Consider the following 27,264-nt stretch of genomic DNA (forward strand, 5'->3'; position numbering starts at 1 on the left):
TCGCGCCAGCGCGCCCTCAGTGCGCAGGCGCGCCGGCCGCTCTCTTTTCTGCTCTTCCTTCTCATTCTCTCTAGACGTCAGGCCGTCGGGTCCTATGTCGCGCCGGGCCCTCCGGAGGCTGAGGGGGGAACAGCGCGGCCAGGAGCCCCTCGGGCCCGGCGCCCTGCAGTTTGTCCTCCGTGATGATGATGACGCAGAAGAAGAAGGACCAAAACGGGGTCCGGGGGGCCGGCGCCCCGGGGGCTCAGGGAAGGAGGGTGTCCAAGTCAACAACCGGTTCGAGCTGGTGAGGAGCGGGGCAACCTGTGGGAACTGGGGGCGGGGGGCGGAGCGTGACGTCATGGGAGGGCGGGGTGGGTGTAAAGTTGGGTCTGTACTGCGGTGGACTGGTGGGCGGGGTCTTGATGTCATGGGGGGCCGGGCTACGGGCAGCTCTGCAGTGGAGAGGGCGGGGCCATGACGTAAGGGGCGGGGCTAGGGCGGGACCGGGGCGAGCTGGGGCGGTGTCGAGGGCCGGTGGGGTCGCAGAGGAGAAGGTGGGGCTGTGCCGATTAGGGGCGGGGCTAAGGGCCAAGTGGGCGGGGCGAGCAGTTAAGGGCCCAGGTGACGATACTGAGCTGCATGGGGCAGGGCGGGGGCTTCGCTAAGAGGGTGTGGCTCTGACCTCCAGGGGTGGGACTAAAGGGGAAAGCTGGGGTGGGTTGAGCTACAGCGGGGAGGGTGTGGCTTCTGTACGGTGGGAGGGGTGGTGGCGGGCAGGACCGGCTAAGGGGGTCGCAGTGAAGGGGATGAGTGATGGGACTGCGCTGCTGCAGGGAGGGCTGCTGCTGCGGGGACGGTGGTGTGTGATGTTAGAAGTGAGGCTGGGGTGAGCAGGGGCGGCGTCAGAAAGGAGGGGGTCCCCTCACTGCAGAGGGGAGGGTGGGGCAGCGGCGTCCAGGGGCAGAGTGCCAGGGCAGAGTGCGGCTCTTGACTGCGCTGCAGTGAAGGGGTGGGGCGGGGCTTCCTGATTCGGGTCTTCCTAGATTTCATAGTCTAGCATCTCCAAAACCTTTCAGTTTATTCTTAACACCTCTGCCTAACCGGCGATGTTGCATCTTGCTCCTTCCTGCCTCCCTCACCTAGGTGTCCGCTACAGGGAGGTAAAGGAAAGTGAAATGCCCGCTGGTCCCAGGATGTTTTCCCCTTAGCACGGGCCTCATCTGTAGTTTTCTCGTTTGTATGGGTTATCTGATAGTGGCTTCTCTGAGCTGGCAGGTAGCATGACTGTTTTGCTCACCTTGTGTCAGTCTCAGTTGCCCCTGAGTTTTTATCGAGTTGGCAAGTTAAAAGGCTTTAATGTTAAAAGACATTGTGGAGTATGGAAATTGTCCTTAGATAGTTTGGGGATTTGCTTTAAAAGTTATTGACCTTGCCACTTAAGAGCTGGTCTAACCCCATAGTCTGGTGGAGGTGGGACTGAAGTCCCTTCTTTGAATTCTCTGTCGGCACCCGACCTCTTCTGTTTCTCAGCCTGAAAGTAACTCTCCCCAGCTTTCTATTTCTTTCTATCTTTTTTATTATGGAAAATTTCAAACACAGAGACATGGTAGTATAGTATTTCATGTGTCCATCCCCGGGTTCCCTAATTATGGACACTTGGCAACTTCTATCTGCCTTGGACTTTCACTCCCTTCTCTCCAGCGATGACTTAAAAACATCCCAGACAGCACACCACGTGCCCTTAAACTTGCCAGTCCTGTTTCTGACAACTCTGAGGATGCACCACTTTTCACCCTGTCCCATTATTACCAGCTCAGGATCAGTTGTGAAGTCTGCCACTTCACAAACCTTTTGTCCTTATTCAAATGCCCTCCAGATTGTCTTTAAGAATAACTCCCAGGCGGAGGGCATTTACATGTTCTGGGTACCACTCATTTCTTCCCCACAGTCTGGGAAGGGGGGTGATGTTGACAGCAGCGGTGACATCTTCAATTTATACTGGGCTGTGGCTCAGTGCTGGATCCCTTGCCTCAGGCATTGGAGGCAAGGGCTCCATCCCTAGCACTGCAAAAGAAAACAGAAAAAAAAAAAAAACCCACATACACATAATTAAATTTAGGCTTTTTTATTTGAAACTTGTGCTCTCTGAACCACACAATGATATTGTCCCTGCTGGTGAAAATTGGTGGGTGAATAGAGAAATAGAGGTGTTCAGGGTTATGAAAAAAAAAGAAGAGATGATTGTATGTCTGAATGGGAAAAAGTGATGCTTATGTGAACCCCTCCTTGAAATCACTCTGGTCCAAGAGATTGGCTTGGGGCTTTGTGATTGTGTAAGCCTTCTGCTTGTTGTGTGGGTGTTTTGTTGTGTTGTTGTTGTTGTTTAGTTTTGACTTTTGTACTGGGGATTGAATCAGGGGCATTTTATTACTGAAGCAGGGTCTTGCTAAATTACTGCACGTCTCACTGAATTGCTGAGGCTGGCTTCAAACTGGTGGTCCTCTTGTCTCAGCCTCTCCAGTTGCTGGGAGCTTGCATTTTGGTGCTGGGGATTGAGCCCAGGGCCTCGTGCATGCTAAGTATCCTCTTCCACCAAACTGCACCCCCAGCCCCTGCTTTCTGAGGGTATTAGTATCACTGGCTTAGGTCTCCTTCCCAGTCTCTGGATTTGTGCATGAGCTCTATATCTGTATCCATGTGTCCAAATGCACCTGACCTTACAGACTAGGGCTTACCTGCTCCTCAGGCTTCCCTGTCTCTGTTGAAAACCCCATGCCAAGACCAGCCACTTGGAAGATGTCCCTGGTCTCTTGACATTTGTGCAAACCATTGAAAAGTCCTGCGTGGCTCTAAGTGCACAGGGTTGTGACCCATTCTTCCCAGTCTCCACCTCTGCTTGTCCAGGCTGCCTAGACAGCTCTCCTCACTCTCTTTTCTAGCCTGCTCTGCTCAGCCACACTGCCCTTCCTTTGCTGCCCTCTATGCCTACAGTTCCCTACGTTCAAGTACCAACACATGGCTGGATCTTTCCTCCCTCAGAGGCAGAGTCTCTTCCCCGTCACACCGCCATACAGTCTGATTATGGTCACAGTTGCCCTACAGTCCCATTCCCTCTATTCTGGCCCTTTTCCATCTCCTGGCAGTTACCTGCGAACATACTGTATACATTACTTGTTTGTCCTTTGTGTTTTGCATGGGTTGCTTCCTGGGGCTGAAGTGTCTGCTTCCTGAAAGGACTTTGTTGCTAGCTGTGTGTCCCCACCACCCAGCAGGCATGCACAGAGCTCCTCCTGGAAGACCTAAGGCATGTCTTCCTCAGGGTGCAGGCTCCTGGGCTGCAGAGTCAGTGACTTCCATTCCAGTGTGGGATCCACCTCTTCTGGATGTAGGAGCATTGATGAGATACCTGATGAATGCTTTGGGGATGCTTTCCTTGGCCTTGTGGGACTGTGGTGAAGACATGCTGGGCCCTCAGTGGGCACTCAGCAAGCACGGAAATGATGTGATGTTGAAATGGAGGAAGCAAGAGAGCTTTTCTAGAAGAAAAGCCTCCCAGGGAAATGGACGCAGACACCCATAGGCCTGGTCCCCACCTGCCGCCTAGAGTGTGGACCTTGGTGTCATGCATGGCTCATGGGTGTTCCTTTGGCTTTGGTTAGAAATCACCTTTACTGTCTCAGTCAGGGGGTCCTAAAGACAGCTTACTGAAGTTAAGTCAGATGAAGTGCAGTCAGATGCACCCCAGGGGTATGTAGTGAGTCTTGACAGAGGCCTGCACAGCATGAGTGCCACACCACATTCTGAGAGCTTGCCACCCTGCAGCCTGTGCCCCCTTTCCCTGCATGTGTGTGAGTCCTGTCTGTGTCTGCATTTCCCACCAGCAGAGTCTTCCAGAATGTGCTCTTTCCTTCTGTCCCCGCTTGCTTAGCCTGTGCTTTTGAGTTCCATGCAGGCTGTGGGTTTTCGCGGTCAGCTCCTTCTTGCTGAGTAGCAGTGTATTGCAGGGTGTTCATCCGTGGTGTTTCAGGGGTCTGACTCATTCTGGTTGGGGGCTGCTCTGCCTGGAGTTGCTGGGCTCTAAGGACAGGTGTTTTGTGGGTTTGGGTTTCATTTTGGCTGATGGGGCATCTACAGGGAGAACTGCTGCATCGGGAGTGGATGCGTATACCTGGACCAGCAGGTGCTGAGCGCTCCTCCAGCGTTTTATCCCACCTTCCTATGGGCTGTGCGAGGCTGAAGGTGCTCCAGCCTCCAGGGAATTGGTGTTGGCAGCCTGTGCCCCCAGCCCTCAGCAGGGACAGTGCTCCTCACTGGCTTTTGATTTACATTTCAATAAAGATGTTGTTGGGTGTCTTTCCATGTGCCTATTGTCCATTTGTTTGTCTTCTTTTTATTAATATTTTTTAGTTGTAGATGGACACAATATCTTTATTTTATTTTTATGTGGTGCTGAGGATCGAACCCAGGGCCTCGCATGTGCTAGGTGATCGCTCTACCGCTGAGTCACAACCCCAGCCCCTGTTTGTCTTCTTTTGTCAACCGTCTCTTCACATTTTGCTACCTGTGGTGGATTCCCAGGCTGCTCTGTGAGCATGGAGCACTGACACCTGGGCAGACATGTGGCTGCTCATCTCACTGCTGCCTGTGGATTTCCAAAGAGGTTCTATTCAGTCAATTCAAGTGTTCTCTGGGTTTTTGCCCTTATAACTCATAGGTGGAAATAATAGGAGTGTTTTCACATGCACAGGCCCTGGTTTGATCCCAGCACCATGCATATGTGCCTGTACACACAGCATTTGTTAGTGTTCTGTATGAGGAAGCAGAGGTGTGCATGACATGGAGCTGCTTCATGACTGCACAGCCGGAACGTGAATGCATTGGCCTGACCTCATAACTGACCTAAGTGCTGTGGTGGGCGGGCTTGCTTACAGGGGGCACATAACCTGATGCAGTTGGCCCTCCATACCTGCAGCTCCCACCAACCACAGATCGAAATATGTCTCAAACTCACAGCTGTGATGCTTGTGTGTGGATGTGTTTCTTGTCATCGCTCCCTGAACAGCACAGTGTGCAGGCTACTGAGATAGGATTTGAGTTAGGTTAGGTATGTGGTGATGCAGAGGAGAGGCAGAACACACAGGTGTGCACAGGCTCTGTGCAAACACGACACATTCCATAGAGGGGACTGGAAACATTCCCCCACCCCCCTGCGCACGCACAAATGCTAAGGAGTGACAGTGCAGTGCAGCTATTGAGAAATGATGTTATGCAGCAGGACGTCTTAGTATTTGGGACCAGTGGCTACTTTGACATGCTGGTGGAAACCAGATACATAAAAATCATGAGTTTACTTTATTGCATTGAAAAATTTTCCCTCGGGGCTGGGGATGTGGCTCAAGCGGTAGCGGGCTCGCCTGGCATGCATGCTGCCCGGGTTCGATCCTCAGCACCACATACAAACAAAGATGTTGTGCTTGCTGAAAACTAAAATAAATAAATAAATAAATATTAAAAAATTAAAAAAAAAAAAGAAAAGAAAAATTTTCCCTCAGTCCCTTTCAAAGAATTATGTGTGTATGTCTGTCTTGTTTTCGTGTACAATATAGTTGCTGTTCCCTGATAGTGATTGAAATACGTTTAAATTGTGCTATTAAATAACAAAAAAATATTTTTTAAAAATAAATTTCAGTGTTCAGGCTGCTGCTGTTAGGCTGGAATAAAGACTTGAAATGCTGTGATGGTTTTAAACTTGCCAACACTGTGTCATCTTTATTTTTGATAGTCATTTTTTTTTTTTTCCTTTGGTACTGGGAATTGAACCCAAGGGTGCTTAACTACTAAGCCACATCCCCAGCCCTTTTAAAATTTTTTTCTTTTTTTTTAATAATTTTTTTTAGTTATAGGTGGGCACAATATATTTATTTTATTATTTTATTTTTATATGGTGCTGAGGATTGAACCCAGTGTCTCACGCATGTTAGGTGAATGCGTCACAACTGCAGCCCCAATTTTTTTTCTTTTGAGACAAGTTCTCACTAGGATGCTTACAGCTTTGATAAGTTGCTGAGGCTGGCTTTGAACCTGCGATCAGCCTCAGCCACTAGGAGTATAGGCATGTACCACCACACCTGTGATAGTGATTTTATTTTTTTTTTTAAATTTATTTGTCCTGAACTTCTCAGAAGATGCTATACAGTCAGTCAAAAAATATATGAAAAAGTGTTCATCATCACTAGCAATTAGAGAAATGCAAATCAAAACTACTCTAAGATTTCATCTCACTCCAGTGAGAATGGCATCTATTATGAATACAAACAACAAGTGTTGGTGAGGATGTGGGGAAAAGGGAACACTCATACACTGCTGGTGGGACTGCAAATTGGTGCAGCCAATAAGGAAAGCAGTATGGAGATTTCTTAGAAAATTGGGAATGGAACCACCATTTGACCCAGCTATCCCTCTCCTCGTTCTATACCCAGAGGACTTAAAAACAGCATAATACAGGAATGCGGCCACTCAATGTTTATAGCAGCACAATTCACAATAGCTAAACTGTGGAAACCACCTAGATGCCCTTCAACAGATGAATGGATAAAAAAAAATGTGGCATATATACACAATGGAATGTTACTCAGCAATAAAAGAGAATAAAATCATGACATTGCAGGTAAATGGATAGAGTTAGAGAAGGTCATGCTGAGTGAAGTTAGCCAATCCCCAAAAGCAAATGTTGAATGTTTTCTCTGATATAAAAAGGCTGATTAATAGTTCGGGAAGGAGAGCGTGAGAGGAATAGACAGACTCTAGATAGGGCAGTGGGGTGGGAAGGGAAGGGAGGGGAGGGGGCATGGAGTTAGAAATGACGGTGGAACGTTATAGACATTATTTTCCAAAGTACACGTATGAAGACACGAATGGTGTGAATATACTTTTTATATAACTAGAGATATGAAAAATTGTGCTCTGTATGTGTAATAAGAATTGTAATGCATTTCGCTGTCATATATAAATAATTTTTTAAAAAATTTATTCTAATTAGTTACACATGACAGTAGAATGCATTTTGACAGGGGCTGGGGCTGGGGCTCAGTGGTAGAGCGCTTACCTAGCATGCATGAGGCACTGGTTTCCATCAGCACCACAAAAAATGAAATATTGTGTCCATCTAAAAACTAAAAAGTAAATTTTTTTTAAAAAAAAGAATGAATTTTGACACATCATACATAAACGGAGTATAGCTTCTTGTTTTCTGGTTGTACATGGTGCAGAGTTTCACCGTTCATGTAGTCATATGTGCACATAGGTTATAATGTCTGATTCATTTTGCTGTTCTTCCTGCCTCCATCCCCGTCTTCCTAGCCACCCCACCCCCACTTGCTATGAATTAGCACTCACATATCAGAGAAAGTATTCCGCTTGGTTTCTCGAGATTGGCTTGTTTTGCTTAGCATCATATTCTCCAGCTCTGTCCCCAGTTATCAGCAATGCCATAATTTCATTCTTTTTTAAAGCTGATTAATATTTCATTGTGTATGTATATATACACACACACACACAGTGAAACATAAATGTATATATTTTTACATATGTATATAAATATATATATATACTCATATACATGTGTTTGTGTGTGTGTATATCACATTTTCTTTGTCCTTTCATCTGTTGAAGGGCACCAAGGTTGGTTCCATAGTTTAGCTATTGTGAATTGAGTTGCTATCACCATTGATGTGGCTGTATCATTATAGAACTTAGTCCTTTGGGTATAAACTGAGGAGTGGGATAACTGTGTAAAATGGTGGTATCACTCCAGATTTTCTGAAGAATCTCCATGCTGTTTTCCAGAGTGGTGACAACAATTAGTCATTTGATGTTGATTGCATCAAGAACAAAACTCCCTGCTGGGCATAGTGGTCATGCCTGTAACCCCAGTAACTCTAGAGGCTGAGACACGAGAATTGCCTCATCAGACTTAAGGACAAAATTATTTTAACATGAACAAGAACAATATTAGAAAATTATAATCCTTATAATATGCCCCCTTTTATTTTAGTTTGAAGTATTGGAATTGAACTCAGGGGTGATCTACCACTAAACTATACCCCCAGCCCTCTATTTTTCACTTTGTCACTGAGGTTGCTCAGGCTGGCCTCAAATTTGCCTTCCTCCTGACTCAGCCTCCCAAATAGAGTCTCTGGGGTGACAGGCATGGCAAGTCGTCTTCACGTCTGGCTCAGCTCTACTTCACCACGTACACTGTGACCCCTGTGCAGAAATGCCCTCGGCTTGTTTCTCCAGATAAACGTCGAGGATCTTGAGGACGACCCGGTAGTGAACGGAGAGAAGTCTGATTGTGTGTTAACAGATGCTGCAGTGTCAGGGAACAAAGGAAGGATTCAGCGTGGAAACCCAGAGACCAAGCGGGAAGGAAATGTGGCCAAGACTGCACCTCCGGAGCAGGTATGGGGACCCCGTGGTAACAAGGAGCTGGCATGTCAGGGAAGGGCTGTGGCATCCTGCCACGTGCCACCTGTGTCGGGTTTTTCTTGGAGGTATAATTTTCTGAATTTGCTTTGGCTGATTCCGTGGGAACCCTGATGAAGTTGTGCTAAAGTCCTTGAGATCAGTGGCGGCCCCAGGGGTACTGCGTGCAGGTCCCTGCCCTGCCTGCTGCCCACTGTGCTCCAGGCAGCTCTGTGCCTTCTGGGAGCAGCCACTTCTGGTGAAGCATCCCTGAGGAGCTTCTCGCTGCCCAGAGGAGCTGGCCCAGTCAGGGGCAGGTGGGCGCCCCAGGCAGCCTGGACCAGCTCTGCAGCAGGCCAGGGTGGGAGAGAGAGGCCACACTGACAGCAGGGGGTACGGGCAGGGTCCTGCTGCAGAAGGATGTGAGGGGCCGCAGGTGCTCCAAGTGGTGCTGGCTTGCTGCTTTGGTTCTCAGTTTTTAAGATTTTGCTTCTCTTTCCATTGATTAAAACATCTTATTTTTATTAGTCTAATGCAAGTGGAAAACTCCGGAAGAAGAAAAAGAAGCAGAAAAATAAGAAAAACAGTACAGGAGAAGCCTCGGTATGTGACCAGACTTGACTGGCCCCTGCCCAATCCCTCCGTGCCCCTTGGGCCGTGTCCCTCACGATGGTGCTGGGAGAAGACCATTTTATTTGATGTCTTCATTTTTTCCCGTCAGGAGTATAACTGTCTAAGAGGTCAAGGACAAAGAAGAGTCACCTACAGTTTTGCTTGTGATTTGCCCCTTTGTTCCTTGGTTGTCATGGCCTACTGCTAGTCTCCGTGTCCCAGCTGCCCTCTGCAGGGAGAGTCCCTTCCCAGCCCTGCTCCCTGTTGCTGTTCACCCAGCCTTCATCCCGCCAGTGCACGAGGGGTGCTGGGTGTGGAAGCCCACAGACCAGACCCCCCTCAGCCGGCACGTTTCCGTTCTTGCCTTGATCCTCCTTGTCTCATTGTTCGTCCTGAAGAGAGGTGGTAGCTTTGTTGCTCTTCAGTTGGAGTCACAGGTCCCAGTTCCATTCAGCTGAGGATGTGAGCTCACCTGTGAGACATGAAGTGTGGCTCTCTGGCCCGATGGTTCCCAGGGCCTTCTGGATTAGTGATGGTTCTGAGCTTCCTCCTATAATACATGTCCTCCTTCTGAGTTAGATCATCTTTTAGAAAGTACATACCAAATGACTTTTCAAAGTAACTCCTTGTTATTGGTTGTCACAGCACTTGGAGTGAAGCCAGTGTGGCGATTAACAGTTCCTTCTGGGCTTTTAGGAAAGTGGGATGGAGGATATCGACCGCATCTTGGAGAGGATTGAGGATGGCAGTGGGCTCAGCCGCCCGGGTCCCCCACCACTGAGCTCCAGGAAGCATGTCCTGTATGTGGAGCACAGGTATGGCCTCGGCCTCTGATTTTGACGGGGAGGAGTGATTTAGAAAGATGACAGTTTGCTGTCTTTATTTATTTAGAAGTGTTAAGAGTTCATTATTAAACATTTAGGAAGTAGAAAAAAGGAGAAAGAAGTAAGGAAAAGACATCTATGTTTCAAAGGACTTTTTTTTGGTACTGAGGATTGAACCCAGGGGTGCTTTACCATTGAGCCATATCCCCAGCCCTTTTTATTTTTTTGAGGCAGGATCTCACCAAGTTGCTTAGGGCCTCACTAATTTGCTGAGGCGGTCCTCAAATTTTCGATCTTCCTGGACGCTGGGATTATACCCGAGCGTCACTGCACCTGGCTCCTTTTTATTTTTGATTTTGAGACCGGGTATTGTTAGCTTGTTTAGGGCTTGCTAAGTAGCTGAGACCAGCCTCTAATAAGGAGTCCTCCTGCCTTGGCCTCTGAGTAGACCCAGGTGTGGCACCATCATGCCCAGCTCAGGACTTCCAAACAGCTTGCCTTTGTATGTCTCATGAGGCGTTTTGAGCTGTACCAGTGTAGTGTCACCTTCAGACGATCACCCATCTCTTGGTCTGGTGGGTGCTTACTGAAACCTGATCTTTGCCAGCTTTGACAAGCAAGCTGCCTGTATCGTTGAGGCCCTCCACTCCGCGTCAGGGTGCATGCTCCCTGTACGAAGCCTGGCAGATGAACACTGGACCCACAGGGGAGACCTACCCCAGGTTCTCTCCTAGCAGTGACCCACTGCATCCCTTGGCTGCCCCATGGGGCCAGTAGTGGTCAGGTCCTATTGCAGATGGCAGATTTAAAGAAAGCAGGCCTAGAAATCACCTTTCAAGCCCCAAATCATTGTTCTTTGGCTGCACTCTTACTTAGCTTTCTGCAATTTCAGGTCATTGTAGGAAAGCCTGACTCAATTTTTCTTGCTCACATTTCCCACATTCTAGACACTTGAATCCAGACACAGAACTGAAACGGTATTTTGGTGCTCGAGCGGTCCTGGGGGAGCAAAGGTAAGGCCCACAGCAGCTGCATTCTCAAGCTGTTTTTACCTGCTTTCATTTCTTATGGGTGGGGGAGCCATTGGAAACCCTGGGGGAGAGTACTGAAAGCCACACTGGAGCCACAGATGGAGCCTTCCAGGGCCTGGGCGGGTGGCTGAGACACCAGGAGGCCAGGCTGTTTCACACCTTCTCAACTGTGCACCCCATAGTTTTAAAAAGGTCCTACAAGCTGCTAAACTTTGAATCCTGAAATTTTAGCCAGATCCATTTTGTTTTTCCACCAGCAGGAAAAATGACAAAAAGTTTGGGTTCTGAGATCAGTTTTTGTCCCCTAACTCGTTCCTGGCTAGTCAGCTTCTGCAGTAGCAGCTGATGGTGAGCAGGCAGTGGAGTGTCCCTTGGCTTTTCCAGGGGAAGTCAGGGCCCATCCTGGGACTTTCTGTAGGAGGTAGGAGTTCCACCCTCCATCTCCGTACCGAAACATCCGGAAGCTTGTGTCTTTTTAAGTATGTGTTTTCTGATTATAGAGCTGAATGCTTTTTGTTAAAGCTCTGAAGCAGTGTAGAAATGTTCCCTCTTATTCCGGTCACCTGTGGCCATGTCCCCAGGCCTTTCTGCACCCCTCTCGAGGAAGCTGTGCTGGCTTTGGCATGTCGGAGTCCCAGGTGTCTTCTGTGCCTGATGCACAGGGTTCTTTGTTAGGCCAAGGATAGGCGTGTCCACACCTTGGCTGCAGGCCCCCTGCATCCATGCAGCCCTCCGAGAAGTGGCCCACTGTGGGTTTCCTCGAGTACCTGCGCCTTGCCCAGCTGCCCTCCCAGGAACGGTGCCGCTGAGGCCCACCTGCACTCGGTTGTCCTCAGCTACATCCGCGACCACACAGTGCCTTGAAACTGTGTGAGGTGTGCACGTGGCGCCCTTGTCTGACTGTGTCTGTTGGGTCATGAGTGGGCCAAGGATTATTTTTAGACTTCGTTTGTTCCCACTTTCCTTGTGTTTAACAGTTTTTGCCTTGTATTTTTGTTTTTAAGTGTTTGAGGACTCATGGGTTTCTGACTTCTGTGTGTTTTGGGTTATTTGTGAAAAGCACTTACATGAGCCACTACCTGCGCTGCTCAGGCTGAGTTCTGCCGCTCAGCCCAGCTCTGTCTGCCTGCCTCTGTGTTACATTTTTGCATCATCTTATTTTTGTAAATTATAGTTATTATCAGTCATTAGTTAATAATTACATTTGTTTTTTAGTTTTTGTGGTGCTAGGGAGTGAACCCACAGCCACACACCTCCAAGCCACACACCTCTGAGCTGCCCCTTGCACATATTTCAGTTTTATGTATCTATTTTTGAGGTGAGGCCCTCTGTGCTTCCCAGGCTGGTCGCACACTCATGAGTGTGCATGGGCCTCGCCCTCAGCCTCCCAGGCAGCCAGGACCACAGGTCTGTAACCAGGTCAGCTCACTTACTACCTTTATAGTAGCACACTTTTTTGTTGTTTGTTTCTTCAAAAATTTAAGTCCTGCTGAAGTATGTCCAGTGAAAAGCTGTGGTTCCCTCCTTCTTGGTCCCCCACCCTTGTCCTGTTGTTCAGAGACCAAACCTTAGCTCCTTTCTGTTCCTCCCTCCTGGTGACATTCAGGGTTTCCATAGAGCTGTGCACTGATCTTTGGGGGGATCTGACTTCCTCCTGAGACGGAGGGGGTCTGCTCCCTTCCTCGTCTGTGCTGTCTCCACACCCCTGTGTCTCGACCCTTACGGTGCTCCTCCTGACCCTCCCTCCAGCACCTGTCAGGGCTGCCCCCTCCCCTAGACTTCTGGCTGGCAGCTCACCTCAGACAGACCTGGCGGTGCCCAGGATGCTGTAGACTCCAGGCACCGGTGGTTTCCTTTCCACTGCTTGCTGCGTGTGCAGAGTTGTGCCATGTTGTGCCTCTCAGCCTCTGGCCATGCTTTTCTTTTTGTGTATTTGTTCTTCTCACACAGTTTTAATGTCTCTTTTTGAGAAAAGAAAGATGCTGTTTTGTCCTGTTCCGGGTAGTCCAGCCCCTTATTCCTTGTTTTGTTTTAGTGAAATAGGGTACTGCTGAAAAGCCTAGAGATTGGTCTACACACTTCCACATCCCATCACTCAGCTCAGGGTGCAGCCCTTCCAGGCCTGGCTAAGATGCCACCTGGCAAGGGAGCCAGACCCCCTAACAGCAGCTAAGAACTCTTGCCCAAAGGGGGCCCGGTACCCTTAACTTGTTGCTCACACAAGAGTCGCAGGGAGCTGGGCGCCTGAGGACCCTCAACACTCTGCTCTCGGTCTTCTTCCTTGCAGAAATATGCCAATTTCCTCCTCAGTTTTCCTCATTGTTTCCATGTTTTCCTTTTCAAAGATTGGAGTCATATTGCTGGGGTCTGGGTCAGAGGTCCACTTCCCTAATTTGCCTCTGGCCACGGCCAGGCATTCCTCCTGTGCAGTGTGTCCCACAGGAAGCAGCTCGTTTGCTCAGGGAATTTCAGTGGCCCTGAGCTCCTGCTCTGCACCATGTTCTAGGGTTTCACTTTTGTTTCCTTTTTGTCCCTCTTGCCTTCGTGCTGGACTGTTGGCCTCCCTGTTCCCCTGGACCTGATGGTAGCTGCTTGTACAGTTCGCAGCCGGGGTCCCCTCTTCACGCAGCAGTGCTTTGCTCTCCCTCCCTGTGTGCCCCCTGCCCACCGCTCTGCCTCCAGGGAGAGCTGGAGGGATTGGGCGGCCAGCCTGGCCCCTGGCCCGTGGAGGTGAAGCTGTGCCTGTCTCCTCCTCCCCAGGCCGCGACAGAGGCAGCGTGTATACCCCAAGTGCACGTGGCTGACGACCCCCAAGAGCACCTGGCCGCGGTACAGCAAGCCAGGTGAGTCTGTCACTCCTGCAGCAGGGGCGGCACGCTGGCCTCAGCGCCTTCCGGGTGGGCCGTGCAGCACCATGTGCAGCTGCGTGTGAGGTGTAGTGTTCCTGAGGGTGCAGCAGCCTGCATGTCCCCAGCTGGCCTGGCCTGTGCAGAAGCTCGCAACTTCCTTGCCGTCTGCCTCGTCCTCTGGGTGCCATGCTACAGGAAGCGGCTGAACAGAGGCTTGCATTTTTAAGTGTTTTTGTGTGTGTGTGCTGGCCCTGAGCCCGAGCCCTCCAAGCCACACATGCCAGGCTGGGCTCTGCTGCTGAGCTGCATCCTCAGCCCTTGAGTTTGTTTTCACATTATGATAATTTGGGGGCTGGGGTTGTAGCTCAGTGGTAGAGCGCTTGCCTAGCATGTATGAGGCCTTGGGTTCGATAACACCACATAAATAAGCAATATAAAGGTATTGTGTCCATCTACAACTAAAAATATTTTAACAAATCCATAATGAATGATAGTTTTACGTTTAAAGAAAACAGCCATGCAGAAGGTGCAGGGCAGGAAGTGAATGCCCTCTCTGGGCATCGGCTGCACAGCGTAGAGAAGCATCCAGACAGCCCTCTGCAGGTTGATGGGGCACATACTGTAGAAGAGGTCATGGGTGTGTGGAGGGCATGTGTGGAGGGTGGTAACCAACGCACCTCACCTGCTGTGCCTGTGGGGTTGGGGATTCTAGAAGAATCCCCTTAGACTCCCAGTGAGGATCGCCTGGGAGTTCGGGACCTGTGCTTGTAGGATCAACCCTGATGCCTCTCATGTATCTTCTGTTCCCACCAGGCCTCTTGCCCTTCTAGCAAAGGAACCCGAACATGGTAGAGATAGGGGCTCATTGTCTCAATCTGCAGGACTTGGACCTTGGGCCGGGCTCTCAGGAGGGAGTAGCTCAGGGGAAGCCCATGAGAACCATTGGCCATTTAGCGGTTGTCTTAGCAGACTGAGCTTTTCAGGCTAACCAGAGGAAATGGTCCCTCCACACAGTCACACAAAAGGAGCAGAAACGTATTTGGTCAGGGGTTACACATGGCCAAGGCCTCTGACCTGGCCCTGTGCCCACTGCACGCCTCCTGCCCCAGCCCCTCACAGCCACCCTGGCTGCTGGTCCCAACCAGACGTGATCGGGCACCCAGATGGACCTCCATGCTCCCATCCCTGAGGCTTGCTGTCCTGGGCCATTTCAGCTCCATCCTTTCCTGGAGCTCATCTGAATTCTATAGAGAAGCGAGTCTTTGTGGAAAGCAGATGGAGGCCAGCTCCCAGGACAGCCCAAGCAAGCAGTGGGAAGCAGGCCCAGGTGTTCTGAGAGTCCCCGGACGTCAGCCTCTGGCCCAGAGGCAGCCCAGCCCCAGGCCTGGGTGACCTGTGAGACCCCTCAGATCGAGTGGGTTGGTATCACAGAGTCCTTTCTGAGAACAGCACAAGGGAGACTGTTGGGGCTACTGTGCTCTGTAGAGGTGCCATGTCCTGGCCTCCAGCACACCTTCTCTGTGCACTCTCACCTGCCAGGTCTGTCTATGCGGCTGTTGGAATCGAAAAAAGGCCTTTCCTTCTTTGCGTTTGAACACAGTGAGGAGTACCAGCAGGCACAGCACAAGTTCCTGGTGGCCGTGGAGTCCATGGAGCCAAACAACATTGTGGTGCGTGGGCCCCACAGCTGCCAGTGGGTGGAGGGCGAGTGCCCGGGCAGCTGCTCCCCTGGCAGTGGGGCCCCCGGACCCGAGGGGCACTATGGAGACTTGGCACTCAGGTGCTCTCCCGCTGGGAGCTGTGTATAGTGGCACTATGGTCCTTCCCAGGTGCTGCCTCTGTCTTGGGCCTCACTGGGGAGGTAGGGGGAGCATGTAGATCCTGTTGGCCCCATGTCCCCCACGTAGGGGGGGCGGGAACCTGCTTGCTTTCAGTCCTCTGTCCTGAGACCTGGGAGCCAAGACAGCCCCACTGGGCAGGCAGGGTCCCCAGTTCCCACCTGGAGCCAGGTCCAGGCCTTGGCTGGGTAAGAGCAGTGCACAATGGAGTCCAGAGGGAATTTCGTCTGTCACCTGGTGATTGTGTCTCCTGGTGTGCACAGGTCCTGGTTTTCTGCAGGGGTGTCCTGTGGGTCCCTGCCTGTGACCTTCCTCCAGAGCTGCCCTTCTTTTCTGGTAGGTTCTGCTCCAGACAAGCCCCTACCATGTGGACTCACTCCTGCAGCTCAGTGATGCCTGCCGCTTTCAAGAGGATCAGGAGATGGCACGAGACCTCATAGGTGAGACCCAGTAGGCAGTGCACCCTGCCTGTTCTCGCCACTAGAGCAGATGCAGGTGGCAGGACGTTGTCATGTAGCACTTTGTGGAAGGTGTGTCATGCCTGGTTTAGTGTGTCCCGGAACTGGGCAGCCGTCACTGCAGTCCATCCCAGGGCATGTTCATCTTCCAGGAAAACAGCCATCTTCTATCTTCCCCTGACTTCTGGTCAGATTCTCCGTGGCCCTACCTGTGTGGGGAGCCATTCAGTGGAAGCACTGTGCGTGGTCTAAGCCCATGGTTGTGTGCCCCATGCGTGGTGTGACCCAGGTTTGCGTGTGCTCTTGGCTGCATAGTACTCCCCCTTTGGACAGACGTGGTTGGCGAATCCGTCATCAGTGGTGGTTCTGGTTGCTCTTCTGTGTGTGCGCGCACGCTGCTGTGGGCGTCTGGGCCGTGTTTGTATCACCTGGGGACTGGGCATGAACAGGACATGTGGCAGTGGCACCCCATGGAGTCGAGGGCGTTTCTCATTCAGGCTCACATGTTCTGTGGCTGCAATTAATGCTGTGGCACCAGGGAAACCTAGGAGGTCCCATTGCAGGGTCCCAATTCTGTGACCCCTTCTTTCCAGTGCTTCGCTTGTTTGGGGTCTTGGGAGTTGCAGGCGCCTACTGTGGCTGACTCCCGCCTCTGTGTTGCTGCCCACAGAGCGAGCGCTGTACAGCATGGAGTGTGCCTTCCACCCCCTGTTCAGTCTCACCAGTGGGACATGCCGGCTGGACTACCGCAGACCCGAGAACAGGTGAGCCGCCTCCCCTGAGGGCAGCCCTCCCTGTGGCCTGGATACTTCTGCAGCCTCACAGGCCTGTGTCTTGATTCTTAAATCAGTGTTGCTTAAGTCAGATTCAGCCTGACAGAGCAGACCTGGGTCTATGCTCTGCTTTATGACATTTCTGTGCTGACCACCTCTGGCATCAGCCCCGAGGCAAGCCTGCATGACCGCAGCAGTCTCCCTGCTGTCCTGTGTGTATTCTTGCTGCTCTGGGCAGCGCTGCTTGGCTGTGGCATGGCCCCCACCTTATGGCCACCATGCCCTGTCTCAGTGCAGCAACTTGGCTGCACCGTGCACTCTGTCTAGACTTTCTCCACTGGTTTCTTTTTCTAGTAAACTCTCAGTTCTAAAAATAAGTCTACAGGATGACTAAAGTCACACAGCTTTATGTACCCAACAGTAGCACCATTGAAATTTGAGGGTAAATTAAGATCATAATTATAACAGTTTTTAGCTCATTTCCCTTGAATAACAAGTAGCAAACCAAAAGCAAGATAATGATTTCAAAAAGCTTGGTTTTCAGGGAGCTGAGGCTGTAGCTCAGTGGCAGAGCTCTTGCCTAGCACATGAGAAGCACTGGTTTGATCTTCAGCAGCACCACATAAAAATAAATAAAATAAAAAATATTCTGTCCATCTACAACAACAACAAAATTTTCTTAAACCCTTTTTTTAAATATTTATTTTTTAGGTGTAGGTGGACACAACACAGTGCCTTTTTTTTCATGTGGTGCTGAGGATCCAACCCGGGTCCCGCCTGTGCTAGGCAAGCGCTCTACAGCTGAGCCACAATCCCAGCCCCAACAACAAAAATTTTTTAAAAACTTTCAGTACATTGGTGTGTGTTCAGCTCTTCAGGCACACACAAAGCTTCTCCCCAGACACAAAAGGCATTCGCAGACTCGTACGAGGACCTGGACGCTGGCGTGGAGCCAGGTGGCCCTCAGAGGCTGCTCTGCTGTTTGCTGCCACTTGAACTCACATGGACCTTTTTGGATGTAGGAGCTTCTACCTGGCCCTCTACAAGCAGATGAGCTTCCTGGAGAAGCGTGGCTGCCCGCGCACCGCACTGGAGTTCTGCAAGCTCATCCTGAGGTGAGTGTCCACCAGGGATCCACTCCTGCCAGTCCTCACGGCAGGGCTTCTGGGCTGCAGAGACCCTGGGCCCTGACATTTTCCTTGCTCTCTTTGCTCTTCCCTCACTGTGCTGCCTGCGAAGCCTTGAGCCAGACGAGGACCCGCTGTGCATGCTGCTGCTTGTCGACCACCTGGCCTTGCGGGCCCGGAACTATGAGTACTTGATCCGCCTCTTCCAGGAGTGGGAGGTAGGTGTGCGCTTGCAGTGTGACTAGTAGCCATGGTGAGGCCTTGAAGCAGAGCCAGGGTGGGTTCCAGGGACCTCCTGCCCTTTAGTCTCCCTCGTCTCTGCTGCTGAGCAGAATCAGGTCTTCCCAGAGGGAAGCAGCCTGGCATCAGAACCCCAAGATGAGCACACAACTGCATCGAGTGTGCGTGTAGAGATGGTGCTGAGTAATGGACAGTCAGGCAGACCACAGAGCTGGGCGTGCTAGGCACAGAAAGGGACAGCCACTCAGGGAGGGAGGTTGTGATGCAGGGCTCACAGGGACCTTAGGTCCTGAGCGTGGGGACGACAGTCTGGGTAGTCATGATTGGTTACGTGTTCCAGGTCAGAGTCGCACATAAATGCCGCCTGCCATCCTGGGGCCCCAGACCCAGGAGAGTGGGGTTTGTCTTGGGCTCCACTGAGTGCTAGAGAGCATGCACTATCTTGCTACAGGTGGGGTGTGCACGCAAGTCGAAGCAGCAGTGTAGGTGTGTTGGGTCAGGCTCCACGTGTGAAGATCAGTCTCACCTCTCGCTTTAGTGTAGCTGCTGCAAACTGAGTGGGACAAACAACTGAACAGAGCTTGTCCAGAGGGGGCTCAGGCCTAGGAGGGGAGGAGGGGGAGGAGCCTGTACTTGTTCTACTTTTCTGCTTGAACCTTTCACAGTACATATTTTTCGTGAATAAAGAAAAAAACATTTTTCATAAAAAATAAGTGATGAAAAACAGGTAAATCATTTAAAATCACATAACCCTTTATACAGTTGGCCAAGAAGTCTCACTTCCAGGGATCTAGTTTACAGAGATTCCAGGAGCTCAGGAGAATGGCTGTAAGAAACCCACGGGGTCCCCAGAACCAGCCATAGAGGAATGTTTGTGGTGGTTTATAAGATTACAGAACTCTGTGGAGACGAGCGTTCCCTGTTAATGGAAAAGCATGGAGTAGATCATGTCTGTTACATCGCACACAGAGAAAGGCGGGGAAATGTTTGAAGAGGGTGGTGGCCCCTCTAGGTGGGGGCAGTCATAGCTTGGCTGCCTTCACTCTGGACCCTGCTGTGTGGGGAGAGGGAGTCGCTCCTGTCCCCCACAGTGCTGAGCCTGAGGGGCTCAACAGAGCTCTTCTCCCACTGACGTTGCCCTTCTGCACACTGAAGACCCCCAGGTGGAGCAAGTCCTCCATCCAGGTGTGGGGGTGGCCCGCTTTGTCAGCTCACTGTGGTGCTCCTGGTCCTCACAGAGGGCAGGCCCCTCACCTGGCCTCTCGCTCCCTTGTAGGCTCATCGGAACCTGTCGCAGCTCCCAAATTTTGCCTTCTCGGTTCCATTGGCATACTTCCTGTTGAGTCAGCAGACAGACCTCCCCCAGCATGAGCTCAGCTCTGCCAGAGAGAAGGCCTCCCTCCTGATCCAGCAGGCACTCACCATGTTCCCTGGAGGTAGGTACCACGCTGGCCTGTGCAGTGGTTCTTCCTGAGGGTGGAGACCTGGTCCCAGCCCTGCCTGGTGCTTAAAGAAAGATGTGTTCTCCAGCCAGCCTAAAAACTGCTGATGTTGCAGTTAGCTGATTGTCCACCTCAGCGGGCCAACCGCATGCCAGCCAGGTGGGAGGGGGCTTTGGGTGAGGGACAAACTGTGTGTCCACTAACTTTGCTGTTAGTTACAGGGCAGGAGAGAGATACAGGGTATGCACATTGGTGCTTGGTGTTAGGGAGAGAAACAGCAGCAGAGGCTTGAGTGGGGCCTGGACCTGATCCAGAGGCAGTGTGTGGTACGGCCCTGCATTTCCAGGGTGCCCCCCCCACACTAGGCCTCTATCTGCACCCAGGGCAGGCCCAGGGGGCTGCTGCCTACTCAGGTGGCGGGTGGCGAACCTTCTCCACAAGCACGCAGGAAGTGACCCTCTAGAGGAAGCCGTCCTTGCGCTTGAGGGTAGGAGTGTTTGTGACAGAGGTGTGCACACACTCGGTGACGGCCCCTCTGAGGGGAAGTCCCAGAGTCAGCACTGCTTTGTTGGCTCTGACGAAGCCCTGGAGAGGCCCCAGCACTGGGTGTGCGTCCAGCCAGCACAGGCAGACCCACCTGCGGTGTCCAGAGCTCCCTGTCAGGAGCAGAGCCAGCTCACCAACTCAGGGCTCAGCCCAGCATCCCAGCAGCCACCTCTGTCCCCCTCGGGTTCGATGCAACTGGGAGCCCTCGGTAGGCCAGCCAAGGTGGGGGACACAGGGCCACGGGGCCCACGTTGAATAACAGAGCTGCCATGGCTATCCCTCGGGAGAGACCCTACTGCGGCTTGTCCCTGGGAGGCAGTTGGTGGGCCGGCTTTCCCAGCAGCTGCCTCTGGCAGGGTCTCGGCATGTGGGCAGTGTAGGGAAGCCCTGCCTACTCAGCCAGAGAGTACTGCATGGGGACAGTACTAGAGCTGGAGGGGCCCTGACCCAGAGGACTGGACACCCAGAGCCTGTGACCATGTGTTGGTCACTGTTCTTACCCTGGGGCCCTGTGGGGTCACCTCCTCCAGGGCACTGGCCGACCCACTCCCATCAGTCTGTCGTGGGGTCTGTTGCTCATGCTTGAAGGGTGATGGCAAGTCTCCCTGAGATGTGGAAGGGCACTTGGAGGACAAGGGTCTGCCTCCAGGGTGCAGAGGCATCTGCTCATCCTTTGTGGACCCCCATCCTCAGCCACTCCCCCTGCAGCAGCTCGGAACACTGGTCAGACTCGAGGACCCCGTGGCCTTGCAGCCTCTGTGACGTCACGACTCCAGTCGTGTCTGTGATCAGGGCCCACAGGGCCCCGGGTCCTTGTCCTGGCCACTGAGCACCTGAGCCTCTGCTTCCTCCTGCAGTCCTCATGCCCTTGCTCGAGTACTGCAGTGTGCGGCCCGATGCCACCGTCTCCAATCACCGCTTCTTTGGACCAGATGCTGAGATAAGGTAGAGCCTTGGTGCCCTGCTGGAATAACTCCTGGTGGGCATCCTCGTCGACTCCTGGGGGCCCTCGCTTACCCTCAGGGCAGTGGAGGGGTGGCAGGTGCGCTCTGTACCGCAGGGTCAGGGTGTGTGTGTGGCTCTGTCTCCTGGAAACCTGCTTCAGCCTGGTGGCAATCTCGGAGACAGGAAACCCCTGGGGATGTTGGTTACTGTCCCCTAAGGAAGGCCTGGAGTCTGTGTCCACATATGGGTCACCTTACGTCTGAGGAGAAACACTGGTGGGTCAAGTAAATGGCCTCTGGCCTAAGACATGAGGTTCACGAGATGCCTTTTGACAGGAGTGGGCAGCAGGGCTTAAGGTCAGACAGCATGACCCACAGGCACTGGCTGTGGGCAGAGGGGCTCTCGTTGCTGGTATGTTCCACGTTCTGCATTGGCACATATCACCATTTTCATGTTTCTCATAAAAAAGACAGAGGAGACAGCCAGGTGTAGTGGCACAGCCTATGATGCCAGCAACTCTGGAGGCTGAGGAGGGGGATCCAGCCTCAACAACTCAGCGAGACCCTGTCTCAAAGGAAAAACTAAAGGGGGCTGGAGTTGTGGTTCAGTGGTGGAGCACTTGCCTTGAACTTGTGAGGCACTGGGTTGGATCCTCAGCACCACATAAAAATAATAATAAAATAAAGATATGAAAAATAAAAAGGCTGGGGATGTGGCTTAGTGGTAAAGTACCCCTGGGTTCAACCCCCAGTACCAGAAATAAACAGAAAACATAAATGAAAGAAAAACATGTTATGGGGGTCCACCCCAGAATGCCCGTCCCCTAGCCGGCCTTGGTCCTCTGCACTTGCTCTCTGCAGACACACAAGTACACTGAGCAACTCAGTCAGCTGAGGAGCACAGACGGCAGACCTGTATGCCCTCCCTTCAGGAGGTGGACTGTCCCTCAGTAGCTGAGACACAGCCTCTTTTAGCTCCAGAAGGTCCTGCTGGGGGGTCTGCTCACAGGCTTTGCTCCCACAGTCAGGCAACACCCTGACCCAGGCTTTGCTCCCAAAGCCAGCCCCCATTCTGCACCCTGACCTTGCTCCCACAGCCAGCCCCCTGCCCTGACCATGGCCTTGCTCCACCCACCTCCCCATCCCTGACCTTGGCCTTGCTCCACCCAGCTCCCCATCCCTGACCTTGGCCTTGCTCCCTCAGCCAGCCCCCTGCCCTGACCCTGGCCTTATTCCCACAGCCAGCTCCCCATCCCTGACCCTGGCCTTGCTCCCACAGCCAGCTCCCCATCCCTGACCTTGGCCTTGCTCCACCCAGCCCCCCATCCCTGACCCTGGCCTTGCTCCCACAGCCAGCCCCCCATCCCTGACCCTGGCCTTGCTCCACCCAGCTCCCCATCCCTGACCTTGGCCTTGCTCCACCCAGCTCCCCATCCCTGACCTTGGCCTTGCTCCACCCAGCTCCCCATCCCTGACCTTGGCCTTGCTCCACCCAGCTCCCCATCCCTGACCCTGGCCTTGCTCCCACAGCCAGCCCCCTGCCCTGACCATGGCCTTGCTCCACCCAGCTCCCCATCCCTGACCATGGCCTTGCTCCCACAGCCAGCCCCCTGCCCTGACCATGGCCTTGCTCCACCCAGCTCCCCATCCCAGACCCAGGATTGCTCCCACAGCCAGCTCCCCATCCCTGACCTTGACCTTGCTCCACCCAGCTCCCTGTCCCTGACCCAGGCCTTATTCCCACACCAGCTCTCCATCCCTGACCTTGGCCTTTCTCCACCCAGCTCCCCATCCCTGACCCAGGCCTTGCTCCCACAGCCAGCTCCCCATCCCTGACCCTGGCCTTGCTCCACCCAGCTCCCCATCCCTGACCCTGGCCTTGCTCCACCCAGTTCCCCATCCCTGACCTTGGCCTTGCTCCACCCAGTTCCCCATCCCTGACCTTGGCCTTGCTCCACCCAGCCCCCCATCCCTGACCCAGGCCTTGCTCCCACACCCAGCCCCCCATCCCTGACCTTGGCCTTGCTCCACCCAGCCCCCCATCCCTGACCCTGGCCTTGCTCCCACACCCAGCCCCCCATCCCTGACCTTGGCCTTGCTCCACCCAGCCCCCCATCCCTGACCCTGGCCTTGCTCCCACAGCCAGCCCCCCATCCCTGACCCAGGCCTTGCTCCCACAGCCAGCCCCCTGCCCTGACCCAGCTGGTGAGTCTGTACCTCGGGAGGTCGCACTTCCTCTGGAAAGAGCCTGCCACCATGAGCTGGCTGGAGGAAAATGTCCGTGAGGTTCTTCAGGCAGTGGACGCTGGGGACCCCGCTGTGGAGGCTTGTGAGAACAGGTGAGATGCTGGGTATTCGTGCAGTTCAGCCCCTCCTGCCCTCTCTGGGCACCCTCTGATGGTAGATGCTGTGGGCCAGAGTGGTTTCATGTCTGCTGCCGCTGGCATAGCCCTGCTCTCCTGTGGGTGAGCATGTAGACCCCAAGGCTGCTGCCACTGTCCAGGTAGGATTGTAGGTGTGGCATGGGTCTGCCCATGTTCTGTCCTGCCTACTGCTGTGCGCCTGGCTCTCACATCTGCTGTAGCAGGTGCCAGGCTCAACCTGCTGGCAGAGATAGCAGCAAGCAGCAGCCCTGGCCCACTCCCACCCATGGTCTGGCCTTTGGCCCTGTCAGCACTGTGGTCTGGGGACTGCTGTGGCCAGGCTGGCTGGTACAGTGAGGACTCTGTGGTCTGTGCTGGCCAGGAGTCTCCCCTAGCTACCCAGAGGAAGCCCTCTGCTGTGGAAGTAAAATTGAAGAAATGATGGGAGAGTGGGGGCCCTGGCACCCTGGCCCTCACAGCCAGTATTCACTGTGCACTTGTCTGTTCTCCACACTAGAGGGGATGTTTCAATGGGCAGGAGCACCTTCTGCTCCCTGTGCAGCTTCTCCACCCCACCGTGTCCAGCAGGGGCAGGCCCCGTGCCGCAGCTGTAGTGACACTCGGGTCCTTCAGAGACTCACTCAGCACACCATGGACTGACTGCCTGGCCGTCCAGGGGTGAAGCTGGAGATCCTTGGGAGATGGAGACCTGCCAGGGAGGAAGGGCTTGGCAGTTTGCAGGGTAGGCACTGGTTAATCTGCTGCTGTTTGCCCTGGCCTCAGGCGGAAGATGCTCTACCAGCGTGCACCCAGAAACATCCATCGCCATGTGATCCTCTCGGAGATCAGGGAGGCTGTTGCTGCGCTTCCCCCGGTAAGGAGGAGGGCCTGATGGTGGGCTGTGTGACCGTTCCCCTCCTGCTCCTGGCAGCCCACAGGCAGGAGGGCGGGTGAGGCCAAAGGGGGCATGAGTACCTTCCCTCGGCCTCCTGGGGTGCTGGTCAATCCAGGAGCAGCTGCACCCATGGTCTTGGCCCCACGTGCCTTGCTGGTGGCCAGGCCTGCATGCAACACTGCTGAGAGCAGGCTGCTGCTGTGGGGAAACCTCAAGGGCACCACAGGTGCGTAGGAAGAGGCAGGTCAGGGCGGCCAGGACAGGGGGTCCCTTGGGGCCCTCGACACCACCAATTTACCTAAGCTGCTCTGCTGATCCTCAGGACAGCACTGCCAACCTCTTCTGGCCAGGAAGGCTTGTTCTGATGAGTAGTGACAGCGTGGTGCTGGCGGGAGAGGGTAGAGAGGCCGGACAGGGCTGTGCCGGCTTTGTGTCTCGTGGTTCAGCCCGTGCTGTGTGGCTTGGGCACCACAGTGAGTTTGATCATGGCATGCGTGGGCACTTCCTGTGTGCCTGACCTTTCCCACCATGCCCCTGCCCAGGGGCAGAAAGCCAAGCCCATTCCCCTTCTCTGTTGAGTGACCTGCCCCAGAAGGCTCTAGCATCACTGTTTCTGCCCTTTCTAAAGGATGTGACCACACAGTCTGTGATGGGGTTTGACCCTCTGCCTCCCCTGGACACCATCTACTCCTACGTCAGACCAGAGAGGTAATGCCCTCACCCCCACTGTGCTTGTGCAGACCCAGGTCAGTGCCTCGGGGCTCCCCGGGGCTCAATGCCCACCAAAGGCAGCCCAGAAGGCCAGCGGTCAGGCACAGGGAAGAGGGAGCAGCAGTGACACTCAGGACACAGCTGCCTTTGCACATGTCCACCCAACTCTGAGCGTTTCTTTCCAGATTTTGTAGCAGGTGCTAGAAACGCAGTGGGAAGCAGAATAAGAAGCCACTCTGCCTGTGGTCAGCTGCCATGGTAGGAACAGATGAGAATTGTAGAACCTAGAGATACGGGTAAGGTCTGAAGTGCACCGAGAGATACCAGAGCAGCAGGAAGGCAGCAAGAAGGCCCGTGAGGCTGGGCAAGGAGAGTAGGTTGGTGGGACAGAAAGTGACAAAGAAACACATCAGAGCCGACTCCAGGCTGCCCCCGGAGTGTGGGCAGCTTTCAGAGCCAACTAGAGCCCTTTCACCTTTACTTCTGGTGTTAGGGCCACACCTATAATCTCAGCTACTCAGGGCTGAGGCCAGGAGGATCACAAGTTCAAGGCCAACAGCCTAGCAAGACCCTTTCTCAAAATCAAAAGGGCCAGGGTTTAGCTCAGTGGCAGAGCACTTGCCTAGTATGTGTGACCTGGGTTCCATCCTGGCAGGGGAAAATGTGCTGAGGAGCTGCTTGTCTGGGGTGAGCCCCAGAGCTGCTGGCGGCCCTCCCTTTTAAGGCAGGCTGCCTTCCAGCCCTCCCTTTCCTACCGACTTCGTAGAAGTTACAATGGGACTGTGGGTTCACAGTGAAGCCCATTGTGTCAAGCTCCCCAGTAGCTCAGGAGGAGGTCGTGGGTCAGCGGTACAGAGGCACCTTGCTCTGCTCTCTGCCCACATGGGCTTTCTCCTCCTCAGAGCATGGGTGTGGCCGTGGCGTCCCCTGCCTGTGGCTCTGTTCTCTGCTGGCCTGGTGCTGAAGGAGGTGTGCACCTGCGGCCCTTTTCTGTTTTGTGGGGCTGGAGATTGAACCTGGGTGCTCTACCCCTGAGCTGCAGCCCCAGCACTTTTTTAAATGTTGGGGCCATCTTGCTGATTTGCCCAGGTTGGCTTTGAACTCATGATCCGCCTACCTCAGCTTCCCAAGTCGCTGGCACAGGCACGGCCAGCACGCCCAGTGAGACTGCACTTCTTCTTGGAAACAAGGCCTGTGCCATGGCAGAGGACAGCCTGGCTGTGGTCATTTCACAGACTAGGCTCCTTGAAGCCACCCCCGGGCCCCTTCCTTTCCTTCCCAGTTGTCCTTGGGTGTCCATGGCCCCACCCCAAGCTGGACCCTGACCTGCGTTGGGAGGAGTCAAGGGGAGTCTAGCTTTGTTTTATGACTTCTCTTGACTTCCTGTTTCAGGTTAAGTCCTGTCAGCCATGGAAACACGGTTGCCCTCTTCTTCCGGTCACTGTTGCCAAATTACACTGTGGAGGTAGGTTGGGCACGTCTCAGCTTCTGTGCTGAGTGGTTCAAGCCAGTCGTCTGCATGCAGATGTCCAGCGTCAGCACCATGCTGGGCAGTGCAGGAGCGGGGCCGACAGCTCCTGGGAGCCGCAGGGCTGCTCGGCCCCCTGCCTCGCACTGGCCTGGGTAGACATGTGCCTTTGGTTTTTCAGAGCTTCATGTCCTCGACAGGGACCTGAGGAGGGTCCAGGCCCCGTGCTGGGGTGCAGGCCGCCCCGGGCTTGATGACGCAACTCCCTGCTTGGGCCCCAGGTCCCCAGTCCCAGCACAGAGAGGCCCTGCTCAGACATGTCTCGCTGCTGCAGGGGGAGAGGCCAGAGGAAGGAGTGCCTGGGGGTCTGAACCACAACCAAGGCTTGAACCGGTTGATGCTGGCCGTGCGAGACATGATGGCCAACTTCCACTTCAATGACCTGGAGGCGCCGCGGGAGGACAACCCCGAGGGGGAGGGGGACTGGGACTGAGCCACTTAGGCTGATGCGCCCAGCGCTGTGCAATTATGTTCCTGATTCTATTCTGGTCTGGATTGACCAGTCCCCTGAAGTAGAAGTGCTGAATGTACCGGCCGCCGTGTCTTCTGTTCCCTGCAAACATGGATGGGTTCCTTCCCTGCTGCGGGGGCTCCTCCTCCAACACTCAACTCCACCTCAGCATTCAGGAGTCCAGAGC

General features: G+C 53.5%; 1 protein-coding gene across 3 annotated transcripts; it reads left to right on the forward strand.

Annotated features, from left to right (window-relative positions):
• Positions 1–27,156, forward strand: Tcf25 (TCF25 ribosome quality control complex subunit). 3 transcript variants are annotated; one of them, XM_078032876.1, is made up of 18 exons: positions 1–286; positions 8,281–8,442; positions 8,974–9,048; positions 9,754–9,872; positions 10,829–10,894; positions 13,673–13,755; positions 15,301–15,431; positions 15,940–16,039; positions 16,728–16,821; positions 17,853–17,945; positions 18,070–18,175; positions 19,474–19,633; positions 21,043–21,130; positions 23,310–23,468; positions 24,276–24,366; positions 25,016–25,095; positions 26,491–26,563; positions 26,901–27,156. In XM_078032876.1, exons 1-18 carry the CDS (start codon positions 95–97, stop codon positions 27,057–27,059), a joined length of 2,031 nt encoding a protein of 676 aa, XP_077889002.1. In that variant the 5' UTR covers positions 1–94; the 3' UTR covers positions 27,060–27,156. The 3 variants fall into 3 exon arrangements, with proteins under 3 accessions (XP_077889002.1, XP_077889003.1, XP_077889004.1); XM_078032877.1 differs by lacking the exon at positions 26,901–27,156 and adding an exon at positions 26,767–26,898; XM_078032878.1 differs by lacking the exon at positions 26,901–27,156 and adding an exon at positions 26,748–26,893.
• Positions 27,157–27,264: the final 108 nt, after the last annotated feature.

The sequence above is a fragment of the Ictidomys tridecemlineatus genome, chromosome 15 (genome assembly GCF_052094955.1).
Source record: "Ictidomys tridecemlineatus isolate mIctTri1 chromosome 15, mIctTri1.hap1, whole genome shotgun sequence".
Classification (NCBI taxonomy): Eukaryota; Metazoa; Chordata; class Mammalia; order Rodentia; family Sciuridae; genus Ictidomys; species Ictidomys tridecemlineatus.

Excerpts from the sequence above, each read along its gene's own strand:
- Tcf25 (XM_078032876.1), top strand. The coding sequence starts at position 95 with ATGTCGCGCCGGGCCCTCCGGAGGCTGAGGGGGGAACAGCGCGGCCAG. Across the intron at positions 16,040-16,727 it reads GATGGCACGAGACCTCATAG|AGCGAGCGCTGTACAGCATG; the intron begins GTGAGACCCAGT and ends TGCTGCCCACAG. Across the intron at positions 24,367-25,015 it reads CTGTTGCTGCGCTTCCCCCG|GATGTGACCACACAGTCTGT; the intron begins GTAAGGAGGAGG and ends CCCTTTCTAAAG.